The sequence below is a fragment of the Fusarium odoratissimum genome (assembly GCF_000260195.1).
Source record: "Fusarium odoratissimum NRRL 54006 unplaced genomic scaffold supercont1.1, whole genome shotgun sequence".
In the NCBI taxonomy this organism is placed as follows: Eukaryota; Fungi; Ascomycota; class Sordariomycetes; order Hypocreales; family Nectriaceae; genus Fusarium; species Fusarium odoratissimum.
This window is the reverse complement of record NW_022158687.1, coordinates 1,477,129-1,491,790: the sequence shown is the minus strand read 5'-3', so window position 1 is coordinate 1,491,790 and position 14,662 is coordinate 1,477,129. Positions and strand designations below refer to the sequence as shown.

Sequence of the window (14,662 nt, the reverse complement as noted above, 5' to 3'; positions counted from 1 at the left end):
AAATCTTGTCCACCAATCGACAGCCCAATGGCGTTCAGTTTGCTGCTGTCTTACCCGGAGGCGCAGACGCGGCCGTCGGTGCAAATGCAGATGCAGGCGTTGACGGAGGTAGATCTAAAGTAAGCATCCTGTGCCCCAGGTGACGGGTTGCAAAGGGTTATCATTAAACAGGCCACTGGCCAACAACGGGCGTCGCGGAAACGGACCGGACATTTTGAAGCAGAAGCAAGTCCAGAGGCAGCATTTCGTCAAGCCGCAATTGCTATGTCCCCCTCATGAGCCCTTCCCACATCTCTTTACGATCGTTCCTGCGCTGTGTTAAATTATTAGCTAAACCACTATTTGCCATATGGATAGCTTCGCTTTTAGGGTTGCAGTATCGAGCCTGTGATTTCATAGTAGCGGCATGGCAACCCATAATCCAAGGTTGATAATGTTTTCTCCTCATACCACGTGCGACTGATTGTTGTCTTGATTAATTCTATAGTAGCTTTCCCTGCCTGCGCTCGAGGAATTGCATGCTCGCTTCCTCGATTAGTGTTACAATGAGTTAGGAGGGTTGCAAGTGTAGGTTAGCTGCGCAGATACAGTGGCTTTGTCACAATTACATCGACAAGGGCTATGAATATGGGCATAGTGATGGAGAGTGCATGATCAATATGTTGATGCACCCAGTGACTACTCATGCTGCTATTGTGGGACGTTCGCATGTTTTCTATATGTTTCGTGGGCTCTGTTATTATTGCTCACCGCTGCCTCTTCTTTTCACACGGGCTGACCTCATCTCTTCTGCGTCACCGAATGATCAACTCCACGTTCAACTGGGGCAATCAAGACTTACTTGGACGAGTGTCTCTGTCTCACTATAGAAATGAGCTGATGCTGGTGCTATTTCCCCTCCCACCCCAAGATTTTAGCTGCAATACCGGTCACCATCATCTTATGTCATGTTACCCATTTGGCGACCCTGAGTGTTTACACAAGCCTCCAGCTTCACCCCCTGACCAAAATAGATGCGTAACCATGACCAATAACACCACTTATTTAATGCTTGAGCATCCAACATTCAACGGCTGCAAAGTCACATTTCATGCACCCACTTCAACTGCCGGTATTTTTGCCAGTGATTCGTCTTTCAAGTGTCTTTTGAGAGCATCGAGCTAGAATTCGGGGAATCGAGGAATATGAAGCCACATGCAACTGTTACCTTCAAGGCACATTGTGTAACTGTTTGTTTGAAGTCGGTGAATTGGTACTTTCTTGCATCCAGTCATATGTATAGGTAGTGACTTTATCGTGTGTGTCCAGTATGTAATGTCTATCTCACAAGGATGACGAGGAACGGATGAATTCTCTGCAAAGAACTACAGGATTTCGAAGCTGGTGAAATAGTGTGAAGCCAGAGTGCCCAGCATTCGTTTTCCTTGCCTTCTGGTTGTTGAAAGTCGAGACCTCGTTGTCTTATTCCTCGGAAAGACCTTCCTTTCCCAAAGACTCATAGCTCTCTCAAATCCGATGAAAACTTTGAGAAACCAAGCGCTTGTACGCTGCATGGCGACTACCTACCATCTCTCGGCACATTCACTGGTCTGACCACTGCTTCAACTGAGGTCGGTGAAGTTTGTAAACATCTATTATCATTTATTCGCGTAATTATTGAGACTCTGTATTGGATTCAGGCTAGTGTTAATACTTCCTAAACTGCATATGAAATATGGTGTCGTGTTTACTACTCCGTACGTTGCTTTGATCTATCAGATATTGACAGGGTTTACACAGAATCAACTGCCCATGAGCAAGTAACTCTCGAGTGATCTTAGATTATATCCTATAACCACTCATTGACGTTATTGTAGTGAATAGTGATGGAAGATGGAGCGCCTGTCTTGTTAGTGGATTTGTAAGACGATACAACCCAAATCACTTCAAGATGAGCGCCTCAGACCCATGGTCAAGGTTGATTGGGGCTGTCGACCCTGCCTTGTTATTGCCAGTATCATCCCCTACATTCCCCCATCAGAATAGTAACGTCTGGACTTGTTTCTGGCAAGTGATCAAGAATGCTACCGATCAATGCTGGGTTGTTTACCTAACGACATCCCTATCGTCATTTCAAACGCTGCGAGAAACTGTATCTACCTACTTATTGCCCTTATTTGTTTCTGGAAGATAGTGATGTGTCTAACAGTACGGAGTAGATGGATTATTATGGCTTTTCAAAGGGTCAATGATAGTACACCACTGGATAATTGCGAATCAAAGTTAAACTGACAGCGGATGCGAAAGCCCGTCCGTTCGCGGCCATGGGGTACCGAGTGCGGGGCAACGCCAATTCACAAGAATGGGACGGAAATCTATGCCTCCACTGTCAATCAGACTCCCGGCCTCTCAAGCCGGACGCTTCTATGCCGCTTCAGAAGCCTAAACTAGTCCCAAAGCTCCTAGTGACGCTCTCTCTCTCTTTCTAATATCTTGTTGATGATATGAAGTATTAATTAACATTCCTCGCCGTTAGCTCCTTATTAACCGAAGGTAAGGGACCTAACCATCCCAATGTCGAAAGAACCTGCCTTTAAAGTGTAGTCGTCAATGCTGACACCCGAACATCGCAGCCTGAGGTACTTCAGCTTACCTCCCTTACAAAGATGTTTTTGACTGGTTGGAACCTTCCAACTTAGTCGGTTAAGGTGCATCACCGTAAAAGGTACATTGAGTTTGTACCTAGGTTGAAATCATGGGATGCTGCACAACTGCCTGGACCCAATGCAGTGATGCAGTGGGTGATTCAGTGGCGCCGACTCACACGGGACTCTGACTAATACGTTAACGACTTCTCCGGTTCTAGAATTGCGCACGATCATCAATCTGACCAAGCAATAAACCTCTTTGCTCAAGTATCTCAAATCATTGCAGCAAGCTATGTGGCACTAATGTGGTGTGTATTAATCGCCTCTCACTGACCAAATTCCTGTGAATTACAAAAAAGCATCCAACCTGATAGTCGGGTACCGGCATTATACGCAACTGGGGCGTCTCTGATCCCCAACGGTTCATGATACAGGAGCACAGCCACGACAGTCCTTTCTACAAACAACAGTTTTATTCTGGCGATTCTGTGTCCAACCTCATCTACTTCATAGTTCTTGGGGTCCAGGTGATTAACGCCCGACACTACTCATAGGCGGCCAGTATGGCTGCCTTCAATGCCAATCTTGCTGGCGCAACAGAGCGTTCCTTCTCTTCGTCACTCTCGCCGGATCGAGTTGTCGTCAGCTCAGAGGATGACAATACTGCGGCCTCCGCTCTCGATCCCGATTTTTACAAGAGTCTTACCGATAAGAGGACGACGCGCGGTAAGTATTTCAGACATGACTCCGTTGCCGTGTTGCTGCTCACGGGACTGATTGATGCTTTAGACGGAAATCCGCCCAAGAAGCGAGGGCCCAAGCCCAACAGCAAGCCTGCATTGACCAGGCGTCAAGAGTTGAATCGTCAGGCACAGAGGTAATGTTGCGCAAGCTTGACGAATGCCTGTATCTGATATGTGTCCTTTGTCAGAACACATCGCGAAAGAAAGGAGCTCTACATCAAGGCACTGGAAGATGAAGTTCTTCGCCTTAAAGAAGTCTTCAGCAACGTTTCATTGGATAGGGAGAGATTGGCCGATGAGAACAAACGGCTGCGAGACACTTTGGCACAGGCTGGGCTTCAACATAGCAGCCCGCATGTAGCAGGCAGCGCGACGAGTCGTGGTCCCGACTCGGCCAATACAAGTTCTCCGCCCTTGACCTCGCGATCGACAGCGCCATCGGTTGGCTCACCAATGAACCTACATGTGGCCGTCAACCAAGGTTCCACGGCCGGCCAACCGCACGGCATACCTCAGCCGCTTTATCGTGGAAACCCTGAGCTGGAACAGGCGGGCATTGACTTCGTTCTAACGTACGATAACTCCTACTCGAACAATCCCCAGTGATCCCCCTATGTGATATGTCGCGAGTTACATTGCGTCATGGGTGAGCTTTGGCAGGACATACTGATGGTTAAATCAGCTAACAGACAACGGATACATATAGTCTCGAGAGGCCGTGCATGACGCATATTCAGTTCATGGTTGAGAGAGCATCTGAGCCTGAAGGCGAACCCTGTGGGCATGCACTTATGGCATCGTGCCCACCAGATCCGGCTCCAGAAACAAGGCCGGGTTTGCCCTTCGGGAAAACTCATATTCCATTGGATGGCGATACGAACCAGAAGACATGGGAAGTTCCAAAGGCAGACCTTGCCACTTTATTGGATCTAAGTAAGAGTATCGACCTCGATGGTGAGGTAACTCCTATCATGTCATGGGGTATGCTCATGTCACACCCAAGGGCAAATGAGTTGGAGGCGGTTGACTTCCGAAAGCTGAGTGAAGAGCTCGTTCGAAAAGTTAGATGCTATGGGTAAGTTTTCTGCGATGTTACGCCAGCATATACTGACTTGGTCAAGCTTTGGTGCTGTGATGGAGGAGTTTGAGGTGCGAGATGCTATCGACAATGTGTTCAGCGGCAAGGACACGATGATGGGTGAATAGGAGTTTGTTTTGTGTTTTTCGAGTTTGCAGCTGTTGTTTGGATGTTCCTACTTGCTGTGATGTTTTGACATCGTATCAATGAGCATATATCCAATACATCTCCCTAACTATTCTGGTTGTTATAAGTTACAAAATCCGTTGGAATCACATCCGTTCCGATCTCTCCTGTGACCCTCTTATTTGCAAACAACAAGAGGAGCATAATACTGTCCAGGGAGGGCAACATCACAAGTCAACTTTGACCTATTTTCGTTCAAAACGATCTGCCTTATATTGAAGTTTACAGCTTTACCCTATGCCTGATAAATGTGGCTGAGTGGCTGAGGCACACAATCAGCACCGCGGGGCTTGAGTACCTGTTTTTTTCAAGCCCCACTCCACCCCACCACAAATTCGTCGTGGATGTCCAAATTCTAGCATCGCTTGTGAACCGAAAGACTGATTGACGCATCCCCCGCTTCCGAAGCCAACACCGAGCTTCTTTGATTTCGTCTATCGCGCACCCGAAAGCGCAAGGAAATCATCGATACTGTTCTTCCCAAAATGGCGGACTCTCTCGACTACGTCAAGATCTGCGAAAGCTGCCCCGCCGGTGACGGTTGGGGTCCTGCAGTCACCACAGAGACCACCCTCAACGGCGTGCCATATGCGCCTTTCTCCAAGGGTGACAAGCTGGGACGCATGGCCGACTGGACTGCCGAGGGCAAGGATAGAGAGAGAGGTGGACGGGCACAGTACAACAGGAATTTCCGAGGTAGGTCATATCGTGTTGTCGTGTTGTTCTATTCTCCGTCGAGATCACACTCGTCTTGAATGAGCTCTTGGCTGACCGCAATCATTCCTGTAGACCAACAAGTCTATGGCTCTAGCCACGCCATCACCTTTAATGCCCCTCCCGCCGAGGACGAATCAACATTCTCAGTCGTTAGTAACGTCCGAGACTCGACAAAGTCAAGATACGGCCGCGGGGCCGTCTTCACTCGTGGCCGTGGCCAACGTGGAGGTCAGGCCGGTGCCCGTGGCGGACGAACCCAGCTTCAGAGAGGAGGCGCCGGTGCCGCTGGCCGACAGGGCTACGACCGAGGTGGCCGATCCAATGCTGGTCGTGGCGGTCGCCGCTTTGGCTGGAAGGATTATGACAAGCCTGCTCGTAACCGAGACGCCAGTATCAATGTCAAGGCCGAGTGGAAGCTTCTTGAGGAGATCGACTTCAACCGCTTGGCTAAGCTGAATCTCGACACCGACGAGGGCGAGGATATTGATGACTACGGTTTCCTCTACCACTATGACCGCTCTTATGACAAGCAGCCTGTCAAGGGCGCCGAGAAGAAGCTTACACCAATCGACCGTGCTGCCTACAACGTTACCACCTCATCCGATCCCGTAATCCAAGAGCTTGCCGAGAAGGACGAGGCAACTATCTTCGCCACAGACAGCATTTTGTCCATGCTCATGTGCTCTCCTCGATCCGTTTATCCCTGGGACATTGTCATCTCTCGACAGGGTAACAAGATCTTCTTGGACAAGCGTGATAATGCCGCTCTTGATATGGTGACAGTCAACGAGAACGCCGCCGATGCTCCTCTCGATGCTGCCGATGGTAGTAAGGACACCATCAACCAACCCAATGCCCTCGCCGAAGAGGCCACCTACATCAACCATAACTTCACTAACCAGGTCGTCATCGAGAGCGAGTCGTCAAAGGTCACTATGGCTCACGGCAACCCCTTCTACAACTCCTCCGAGGATACCGACCCTCCTGCCAGCAAGGCCTACAAGTACCGACGCTTCGACCTTTCCCTCAACGAGGAGGAGCCTGTCCACCTTGTCGTCCGAACAGAGGTTGACGCCGTTCAGAGGAACGCCATCAGCGGCGAGGACCAGCACGTCAGCATCCATGCTCTCAACGAGTTTGACAGCAAGGCTCAAGGCAGTGGTGGCGCTCTTGACTGGCGAAGCAAGCTTGTTACCCAGCGTGGTGCTGTTGTTGCTACCGAGATGAAGAACAACAGTTGCAAGCTCGCCCGCTGGACAGTGCAGAGCATCCTTGCCAGCGCAGACGTGATGAAGCTTGGGTAAGTTTGCTAATTCACTGATACCTGAATGTTTTACTAATCGATTTGCAGTTTTGTTTCCCGTCTTACCCCCCGCTCCAATGACAAGCATGTCGTATTGGGCGTTATTGGCTGGAAGCCCCGCGATTTCGCTAACCAGATGAACCTGTCTCTCTCCAACGGTTGGGGTATTGTTCGCACTATCGCCGACATGTGTCTTAGCAGCGAGAGCCAAGATGCCAAGTTTGTCCTCGTCAAGGACCCGAACAAGTCTATCCTCCGTCTGTACGAGGTGCCTGCTGGCAGCTTCGACGATGATGAGGAGGAGGAGATTGAGGAGCCCCAGGGCGAGGAGGAGCAGTAGATCAGAGAGAACTGGACACGGCCATGTCACGTTGTGCATATTCGGTAGTTTCATGATGGAGGGGAGGGCCACGGGATAAAAGGCATGAGATTTGCAGGGAGTCCCATGCTCTAATGATTTGAAGCAGTGGATGCAATCTCTATCAGGTTCTGGAAGGCCATTTTTGTATTTGACTGCGGTTGCAGTCTGGAACGAAAAGAACACGTGATTTTACTCGACATTTTGTTGTGTCTTTGTGGGGTTTGTGACCTTGAATGAGATTTGTTGGCGCGAAGAACTCACAATTGATCGACTTATATATTAACAGTGTACCCAATAAATATTGCAACGGCGGTTACTATGCTGCAGTTTGAAGAATCGACTTCAACATTTCCTTACCTTCCTGGGCCTCGTTTCACAGCAACATTTTTAAATCGTCACTAATTGGTTGCCAGGACAGGAGAAAGATATCTGCAAGAAATGTTTACCAAGATGCAAGCAATACCAGATATCTCGGGACTTCTGTTGATTCATCAAACAGAGACCACTGGTAATTGGAAGTGGCTTAGAGGCCCAAACGAATAAAAGTACAACTGCCAGCACAGAACCTCAGTGGCCCGTTCTCGGTAAGGACGGCACGGGCAACCCGAGAGCAGTGCTAACTGTGGTATATTTTACGCGTCTTAGGAGGCAAAGGTTTCGTAATGATGGTAGCCATCTACAATTGATGAGAGACTGGTTTAGGTTACCGGGGGATGGCGTTTGGAGAGAAACCGGCGGGTTGTGGCTGAAGAAGAAGTTCGTGACACATCTGTTCTTGGCTGAAAATGACATCAGTTGATCAATCTGAATCTCGAGATGCTCGACCTCCAGTATAGACTCATGGTAACCTAGGGGGGGCAAGAAAACTTGAGACATCTAGCCTAAGTGACAAAAGAACTCAGGTCAATTCAACTTGGAAACGGCGTAGAGTTAGTGGACCATGGACTGAGTATTTTTGGCACCTTGCCCCAAGATCAGACGTTTTCTTACTCCCCAAGAGTAACGTCTCGTTCATGCCGCACTACCGATCAGACAGACCTTAGGGTGACGGGGACCCTCCCCAAAGCAGGCATTACGAGCCTCTAATTGGTTGATCAAGCTTCTTCCTTGCTCCAGTTCCAAATGCTCTAAGATGGCTGTCTAGGTAGTACCTAAGGTAGGCTGTTGCCGATGGGCCAATTGAAGGTCCGCTGCCCGTGACCTCGATACTTCTAACATGGCGGGCGCAACATACCTTACTTCTTCTCCTCCACCCTCATCTCCATCATTTCTTTCTAAGGCGGTACCTCTCCTGCCTGCGCTTCTTCATCATACATCACCTCTAGGCGGTCTATCGTACGCACCTCAATCGCAGCAACACCAGCTTCGTGTATCTATACCATGTCTGCTCAAGACTACTATGGCGGCGGTGGCGGCGGTTACCCTCAGCATCCCCAACCTGTTCGTAACCAATCGCATTAAAAAAACCTTGATCGCAGTTGCTAATTATCTTGTTTCGCAGTCTTACGGTCCCCCCCAAGGTCAATACGGCCCTCCCCAAGGCCAGTATGGCCCTCCTCAGGGACAGTATGGTCCCCCTCAAGGGCAATATTACGGTCCACCCCAAGGCCAACCTCCCATGCAGTACCAACAAGCACCTCCTCAGCAAAGTGGTGGCAAGCGCGGCGGCGGCGGCTGCTTGACGGCTTGTCTGGCGGCCATGTGCTGTTGCTGTGTTGCTGAAGAGGGATGCGAGTGCTGGTAAGTCAACTCTCGTGGAGTCATTGGCGTCATCAACTATTGGAGGCTCTTGACTAGCACCAATTGAGCTCTGCGCATGCTCAAAACCAAAGCGAAGCGAATACATACTAATGTGTGTCGCCCTCTAGCATCGATTGCTGTGACTGCCTCTTTTAAGCGGCCTGCCTCAACAAACAAAGTAAATACGATCCCCACGATATATATAATAAGCCCGCGCACGGCTCTATGAAAACTCCAAGAATCATTACACCTCTTCAAACAATTTGTAAAAGCCTTTACGAATACTCTGTTCCTTGATTAATTAATATATGACGTTCTCTCGCAGAGATGGTGGACGTGGCATTATCAGGACAAACAGATCCAGTAACCGGACTGAACAGCCGAGTGCGGTTCAATGTTCGAGCATACTGACCGATCGATGGGCGTAGCTCGTCGTTACCAAGTACACGGCAATAGCTATTGTATCAAATACTGTCATAACCAATTGATATGAATATAGAACATTGAATCATTTGTTTTGAAACTGTACGCGAGCTGATAGCGTTCTTTCATCTACTGTCAAGTTTTTCCCCACCCCATAGGCTTAATACATTCCTTTCGCCTCATTATTGATAATAAAGCACGCCCGAAGATCACTGGTTGAGTTGCACGTAATTGGCAGGGAATAGACCGGCTTGTCCAGCATAGTGGCCAAACCACCAATCCTCGTCAGGGAACTCCAAATTGGTAATTGTGGCGTCTTCAGGGAAGCTCAATTCTGCAAGCAGGGTTTAGTAACTGGTTCTTTAGCGTGAGTGTGGATCTTACCATTATCTTCTGCCGCCTCGTAATCGTAGAGGGCAACAGCCGTGTGGCCGGCCTGCTGCTCCGGAGCTTGAGGCTCAGGCTCGGGCTCGGGCTCGGCAACAGGTGGTGGAGGAGGTGCCGCCGCCGCCGCAGCAGCAGCCGGTTGCTCAGACTCGTCATCTCCCACCAGTTCAACGTAGTTGCTAGGGAATAGGCCGCTCTCACCTCGTGAGTTAGTACCCATCCACCAATCGTCATCCACCATGTCAATGTTAGTGACAACATCACCCTCGATCAGGTCGATTTCGTTGTCTTCAGCCTTCTCGTAGTCGTATTGGATCACGGCACGATAACCTCCCTGAGACTCTTGAGCTGGCTGAGCTGCGGGTTCAGGAGCGCGATGAGGCTCTGGCTCTGGCTCTGGACTGGGCTCACGCTCGAGAGCGCCGGCTGCAGCAGCAGCTCCGACCCCAACAGCAGCCCCTACGGCAACACCTGCAGCCGCACCGCCAGCAAAACGGGCGGTAGATGAGACCTCCTTATCGTCTGCAAGATCAGACTCTTTGGGCACATCAATCTGGCTAGGAGTAATAGGAGGTGGAGCACGCTGCTCAGGCGGGGTGCCGACTTCTGGCACAGGTCCACGGCTGACTGGAACAGCAACACGAGGGGGCGAGGGGGATCTCTCACGCTCTGCAGCTGTTTGGTAAGCGGAGGGGTCTTCCCGTTCGTCGTCCTGCTCATCTGCAGGTGCTGGTCGGCTAGGCAGTCCGGGAAGGGCAAAGCCTCCCGACGGTCGACCGCTAGGAACAGGCGGCGGTGTAGTGTCGTCCTCTGCAGGGCGAGCAGCGGGAGGGGGAGGGGCTCCTGCGCTGATAGGGGCAGTGTCCTTGAAACGGTCTCGTAGAGCTGACACACCTGATGGCGATGCTGGTGTATCCTCAGGTTGCTCGCCTGTGTTTTCCTGGCTAATCTGTCCAGGTACACCGCGACCATAATCACCGGTCTGCACTGGAGCCCAGCTCTTACCAGAGTAGCCACTCTTCCACTCGCTTCCGCTCTTCTGTGGCTGAACAGGAGAAGTACTACCGACAGGAGCAGGGGCGGGAGCACTGGCGGTGTCTTCCCCCCTCTCCCTGGCCTTTCGCTCGGCCCATAGTTGGGCAGGAGTCTTTCCGCCTTGATCAGCAAACGTACGGCTTGCAGCACCAACAGGGGCAGACTTGGCAGGAGCGGGAGCTCCAAAGCCTAAGCCGCCGGGTGTGGGAGCCTTTGTGCCCGAAAAGCCTCCTGCGCCACCAAACTTGTTGGCGACCTTGGGTTTAGGAAGGGATGTTAGACGTTCCGACTGAGCTGGCTGAGAGAAAGCAGACATGCGTTCCGACACAGGTCGAGACTCGTCCTCTTGAGGTTTCTCCGAGGCAGCAGGCTTAGCCTGTGCCCGGATTGCAGCAATGTCAACCTTTCCAACGGGTTCGTAGGATCCCTTCACAGGAGTTGGCCTGTCATCCTGGTCTTTTTGAGCCTGAGCACGAATAGCTGCAATGTCGACCTTGCCAATGGGTTGATAACCGCCCTTCACCACGTCGCCTGGTGTGTCATCGCGCTTGACGGGGGCGCTTCCGCTGGTAGTCGCCGTCGGTTGCTTGCTGAGATCAGCAATGTTGACCTTTGTAGGCTTGTAAGCAGACTCGACCTTTTCGATCTGAGTCCTCGTGACAGGAGGAGCATCAGCACCCCACCCATCCTCATCGACATTTTCCTCTCTTTTGGATCGAGCAGCGACGAGTGGGTTGGCACGGCTGGAGGCTGTCGGGGTGAAGACAGGCTTGGTCTTGACAGGAGGAGGTGCAGCAGAACGAGGACTGTCTGAGCTTCCAGCTGAGTACTTGGCGCCGGAAGCATCGGCCACCTTTTGCATGATGGAGTCAATTTCGAGATCGCTCTCGGAGCGAGCGGTAATCTGAACATGGTATCCGTGGAGGATCTTGGAAACCGCAGCAAGATGGCTGGTGAAGTAGCCCTTGGTTCGCTCAGGAACACCTCCTCCACACCATGCGATCAATATGTTCTTGGGAAGGCCACTGTTGGGGTCCTTGACCTTGGCAAATGCGAATTGAATGCGCCCTTCGCTAAAGTCCTCAATCAGATCGGCGAGGTCGCTTTCTGTATACATGTTAGCGGGCTGATGGGATGATAAACATCCCTTGTGTAACATACCGCCTGTTCCTTGGACTTTGAGAATACTCTCCTTGGCTCCGCTGTCTTGGAAGGCATTCAAAAGAGGGGCCTGGACCGAGAAAAGGGCCCAATGAGCATGAGTGGGAGAGTCGGAGGATGGCGGGGCACCGTTAACAACACTGCTGTAACTGCTCTTAATGGACGGGCCATTTATCGAGGTATTGAGAGATGCCATCTTGGGGATTCTTGAGATGTTAGGACGGAGTCAGGCAGACTTGAAGCTGAAGCTGATGAGCTAGGATGACGGAGGTTGGGGGTGACGTTGGCACCGTTGCTGCGGCGGTGGCAGCTCCACACGGAGAGAGAAGATATAAGTTCCGGAGGCGTAGCCAGGGGAAGGATTATCGTGATCAATTCTCCAGTACGTCTGGTATCGCACAGCGTCGAGATATTGCTGTGGGAGCTGTATTTGGGAGAAGTTGAGAATGGAAACTGAACGTAGATCGGGGGACAGTGGGAACCTTGGGTAGAGACTACCTTACGGAAACCATACAGTAAAAGATCCCAGAAGTGGGTTTCTCGGAGTGTGGCTGATGATGTAGCTTCGTACGTCGTCTGCATCAGTGACCTAATGTTGGTAGCTTAAAGAATGCCCAACCTTGGGGCGGTCTAGCTGGTCTACAGTGGGCTGAGCGGGGTCAAGCTGTGCTGTTCATGCTTGTATGCGTTGTGTGCTCCGTTGTGCTGCTTTGATGAGCTGTTAACTGGTTATAGCGATGGGAGCTGTCAATGTCAGCATTACACATCAGAATGCATCTAGCAGGGCTATATGCAAGTACCCGGCTCCGGCAGCGGAGGGCTGATATTATCCACCAGACATAAAGATACAAGCCAAAGGAAATGACGCAAGGACATTTTCCTATTTGCACAATCTGTTGCCCGTCCTCTCTCTGTATACGACTGCCCCTCTGGGTTTGTGGAAACTGATAGACCCTGATTTTCTTTGATGAAAATAAGTGCGAGTAATTTTCACACAAGCATGAATTTATGTGTTCTAAGCTTTATTGGAGTTTTCACTCGACGTAGAGTCATATTCCCAAATCCTAAGTGCCGTGCTCTTACAAAGAGAATTGCCTTTCCCTCTTTTTCCTACACCTTGCCTGTCATTGGATACCAGTATTTGTACCCCGCCAAAGTGAACCTTTGCCCCCCATTCCGTGGAGATTAATTAGTTGCTACTGACCGGACTGCCTTAAACTAATTCGACTCCGACTGTTTCTTTCTCTCTCTTATCAGATCGAAACCCTGACGCATCCATCTCACCACCACCAAAATGTCTACCATCACGGAAATTAACAGTATCCCCGAGTGGGAGCAGCTGCTCAGTTCTGTCCCTTCCACTACCCTCGTCGTCGCATCGTTCCATGCGCCGTGGGCCGCACCATGCGCGCAAATGGCCACCGTCCTGTCGACCCTCGCTTCCGAATATCCAGTCACCGAACCTCCTACCACAAAGTGGGTTTCCATCAACGCAGAGGATCTGAGCGACCTCAGCGAGACGTACGATGTCACTGCTGTCCCTTTCCTTGTCCTTTTAAGGAACGGCCAAGTTGTCGAGACTGTGAGTGGCAGTAGTGCCGTAAAGGTGCGCACAGCGATCGAGACACAGGCAAAGCAATCTGGTCAGAATGCAGAGGCAAGCGCACAAAACGGTATCGACACCAACGATGCCGAAGCCGAGGAGCAAGATCCCGAGAAGAAGAAGGAGGAGCTCTTCAAGCGTCTTGGGGACCTCGTGAAGGCTGCACCCGTCATGCTCTTCATGAAAGGCACACCCAGCTCTCCTCAATGCGGCTTCTCCAGACAATTGGTTGGACTACTTCGCGACAACTCGGTCAAGTATGGTTTCTTCAACATCCTCGCCGACGACGAAGTTAGACAGGGGCTCAAGGAATTTGCGGACTGGCCAACATACCCGCAGCTCTGGATCGATGGCGAGCTTGTTGGTGGACTGGATATTGTAAGCCGCACTCGCATTTTCGCTTTGACTAATGCTGACAAATCCATAGGTCAAGGAGGAAATGGCCAACGACGCCGAGTTCCTTACCAAGTACAGCGTCAGCGCTCCCGCAGCTGTTTGAGGCGGAATACATACGTTACGAAACTCATGACGCATTTATGTTTAGAAGGCGTGACAATAGCCTGGCGCGTACTGCTGAATATTGCACTGCCTGGCCCTGGTGAAACTCAACCTTTTGAGTGATAGTATCCGGCAATGCAATATCAAGCATTCCGGCTGGTGGTTTGACAAGTGGCAAATTGAAGAGAGAAAACGAGGCCAAGAAGTCCTGAAGTCCCAGGAGGTTGAAAGCTAAGGCGCAGGGACTTTATCCAAGAATATTGTGGCCATGTAAAGCCGCGCTGATGAGCTCTTGTCGAACCTATCATGCAACTAATGGCTCACTGAATGGTTAGGCTGGACCATGTGTTCCCGAATACTTTTAATCGTTCATATCAGCTTATGCTTGAAGCTGGATGGGAAGAGGTTCACAGTATCTACAGGAATAGTAAAGCATGGAGAGAAATGTAAATATCACCATTTCTATGCGATCTTAGCTGCAGACACATTGTAATTTGCCAAAGGCGATGGATTTACCGCTGGGTCCCAATGTTCGATTTGCATAACGTACTATAGTGATGGGATCGACATAGTGTCCTTAGTGGTACTGTAAGTCAGGGAATTGGTTATAGAAGGCCTCAGATACAGAGCGAAGAGTGTGGTGTGATGGAGTTTAGTGACAAATATCGGTGATAAACATGGGCCGGCTCCGAAATCCGAGCACCCATACAGCAGATGTCGAATCCGATGAACGAGAATGACTCACAGGCTAGGCAAGTAAGATTTGTGACTTTGACTCTTTTTAGCAGATTGTGGTTCGT

General features: G+C 50.6%; 5 protein-coding genes across 15 annotated transcripts; 4 read left to right on the top strand and 1 right to left on the bottom strand.

The window, feature by feature from the left end:
• The first annotated feature begins 2,482 nt into the window (after positions 1–2,482).
• FOIG_00530 (uncharacterized protein) lies at positions 2,483–4,853 on the top strand. 10 transcript variants are annotated; one of them, XM_031196735.1, is made up of 7 exons: positions 2,483–2,532; positions 2,613–2,687; positions 2,846–3,353; positions 3,417–3,504; positions 3,559–3,942; positions 4,077–4,445; positions 4,492–4,853. In XM_031196735.1, exons 3-7 carry the CDS (start codon positions 3,191–3,193, stop codon positions 4,574–4,576), a joined length of 1,089 nt encoding a protein of 362 aa, XP_031072502.1. In that variant the 5' UTR covers positions 2,483–2,532; positions 2,613–2,687; positions 2,846–3,190; the 3' UTR covers positions 4,577–4,853. The 10 variants fall into 10 exon arrangements, with proteins under 10 accessions (XP_031072502.1, XP_031072507.1, XP_031072500.1 ...); XM_031196740.1 differs by having other exon boundaries at positions 4,077–4,853; XM_031196733.1 differs by having other exon boundaries at positions 2,613–3,353.
• A 92-nt stretch (positions 4,854–4,945) lies between these two features.
• On the top strand, positions 4,946–7,572 carry FOIG_00529 (eukaryotic translation initiation factor 3 subunit D). 2 transcript variants are annotated; one of them, XM_031196729.1, is made up of 3 exons: positions 4,946–5,330; positions 5,424–6,651; positions 6,703–7,572. In XM_031196729.1, exons 1-3 carry the CDS (start codon positions 5,120–5,122, stop codon positions 6,992–6,994), a joined length of 1,731 nt encoding a protein of 576 aa, XP_031072496.1. In that variant the 5' UTR covers positions 4,946–5,119; the 3' UTR covers positions 6,995–7,572. The 2 variants fall into 2 exon arrangements, with proteins under 2 accessions (XP_031072496.1, XP_031072497.1); XM_031196730.1 differs by having other exon boundaries at positions 4,946–6,651.
• A 641-nt stretch (positions 7,573–8,213) lies between these two features.
• Positions 8,214–12,440, bottom strand: FOIG_00527 (cortactin). The gene is made up of 3 exons (XM_031196727.1): positions 11,762–12,440; positions 9,563–11,707; positions 8,214–9,512 (listed from the first exon to the last, which is right to left on the bottom strand). Exons 1-3 carry the CDS (start codon positions 11,955–11,957, stop codon positions 9,388–9,390), a joined length of 2,466 nt encoding a protein of 821 aa, XP_031072494.1. The 5' UTR covers positions 11,958–12,440; the 3' UTR covers positions 8,214–9,387.
• Positions 8,250–9,450, top strand: FOIG_00528 (uncharacterized protein). The gene is made up of 3 exons (XM_031196728.1): positions 8,250–8,455; positions 8,517–8,755; positions 8,884–9,450. Exons 1-3 carry the CDS (start codon positions 8,396–8,398, stop codon positions 8,909–8,911), a joined length of 327 nt encoding a protein of 108 aa, XP_031072495.1. The 5' UTR covers positions 8,250–8,395; the 3' UTR covers positions 8,912–9,450.
• Positions 12,441–12,650: 210 nt separating the features above from the next.
• Positions 12,651–14,608, top strand: FOIG_00526 (uncharacterized protein). The gene is made up of 2 exons (XM_031196726.1): positions 12,651–13,742; positions 13,792–14,608. Exons 1-2 carry the CDS (start codon positions 13,056–13,058, stop codon positions 13,861–13,863), a joined length of 759 nt encoding a protein of 252 aa, XP_031072493.1. The 5' UTR covers positions 12,651–13,055; the 3' UTR covers positions 13,864–14,608.
• The last annotated feature ends 54 nt before the right edge of the window (positions 14,609–14,662 follow it).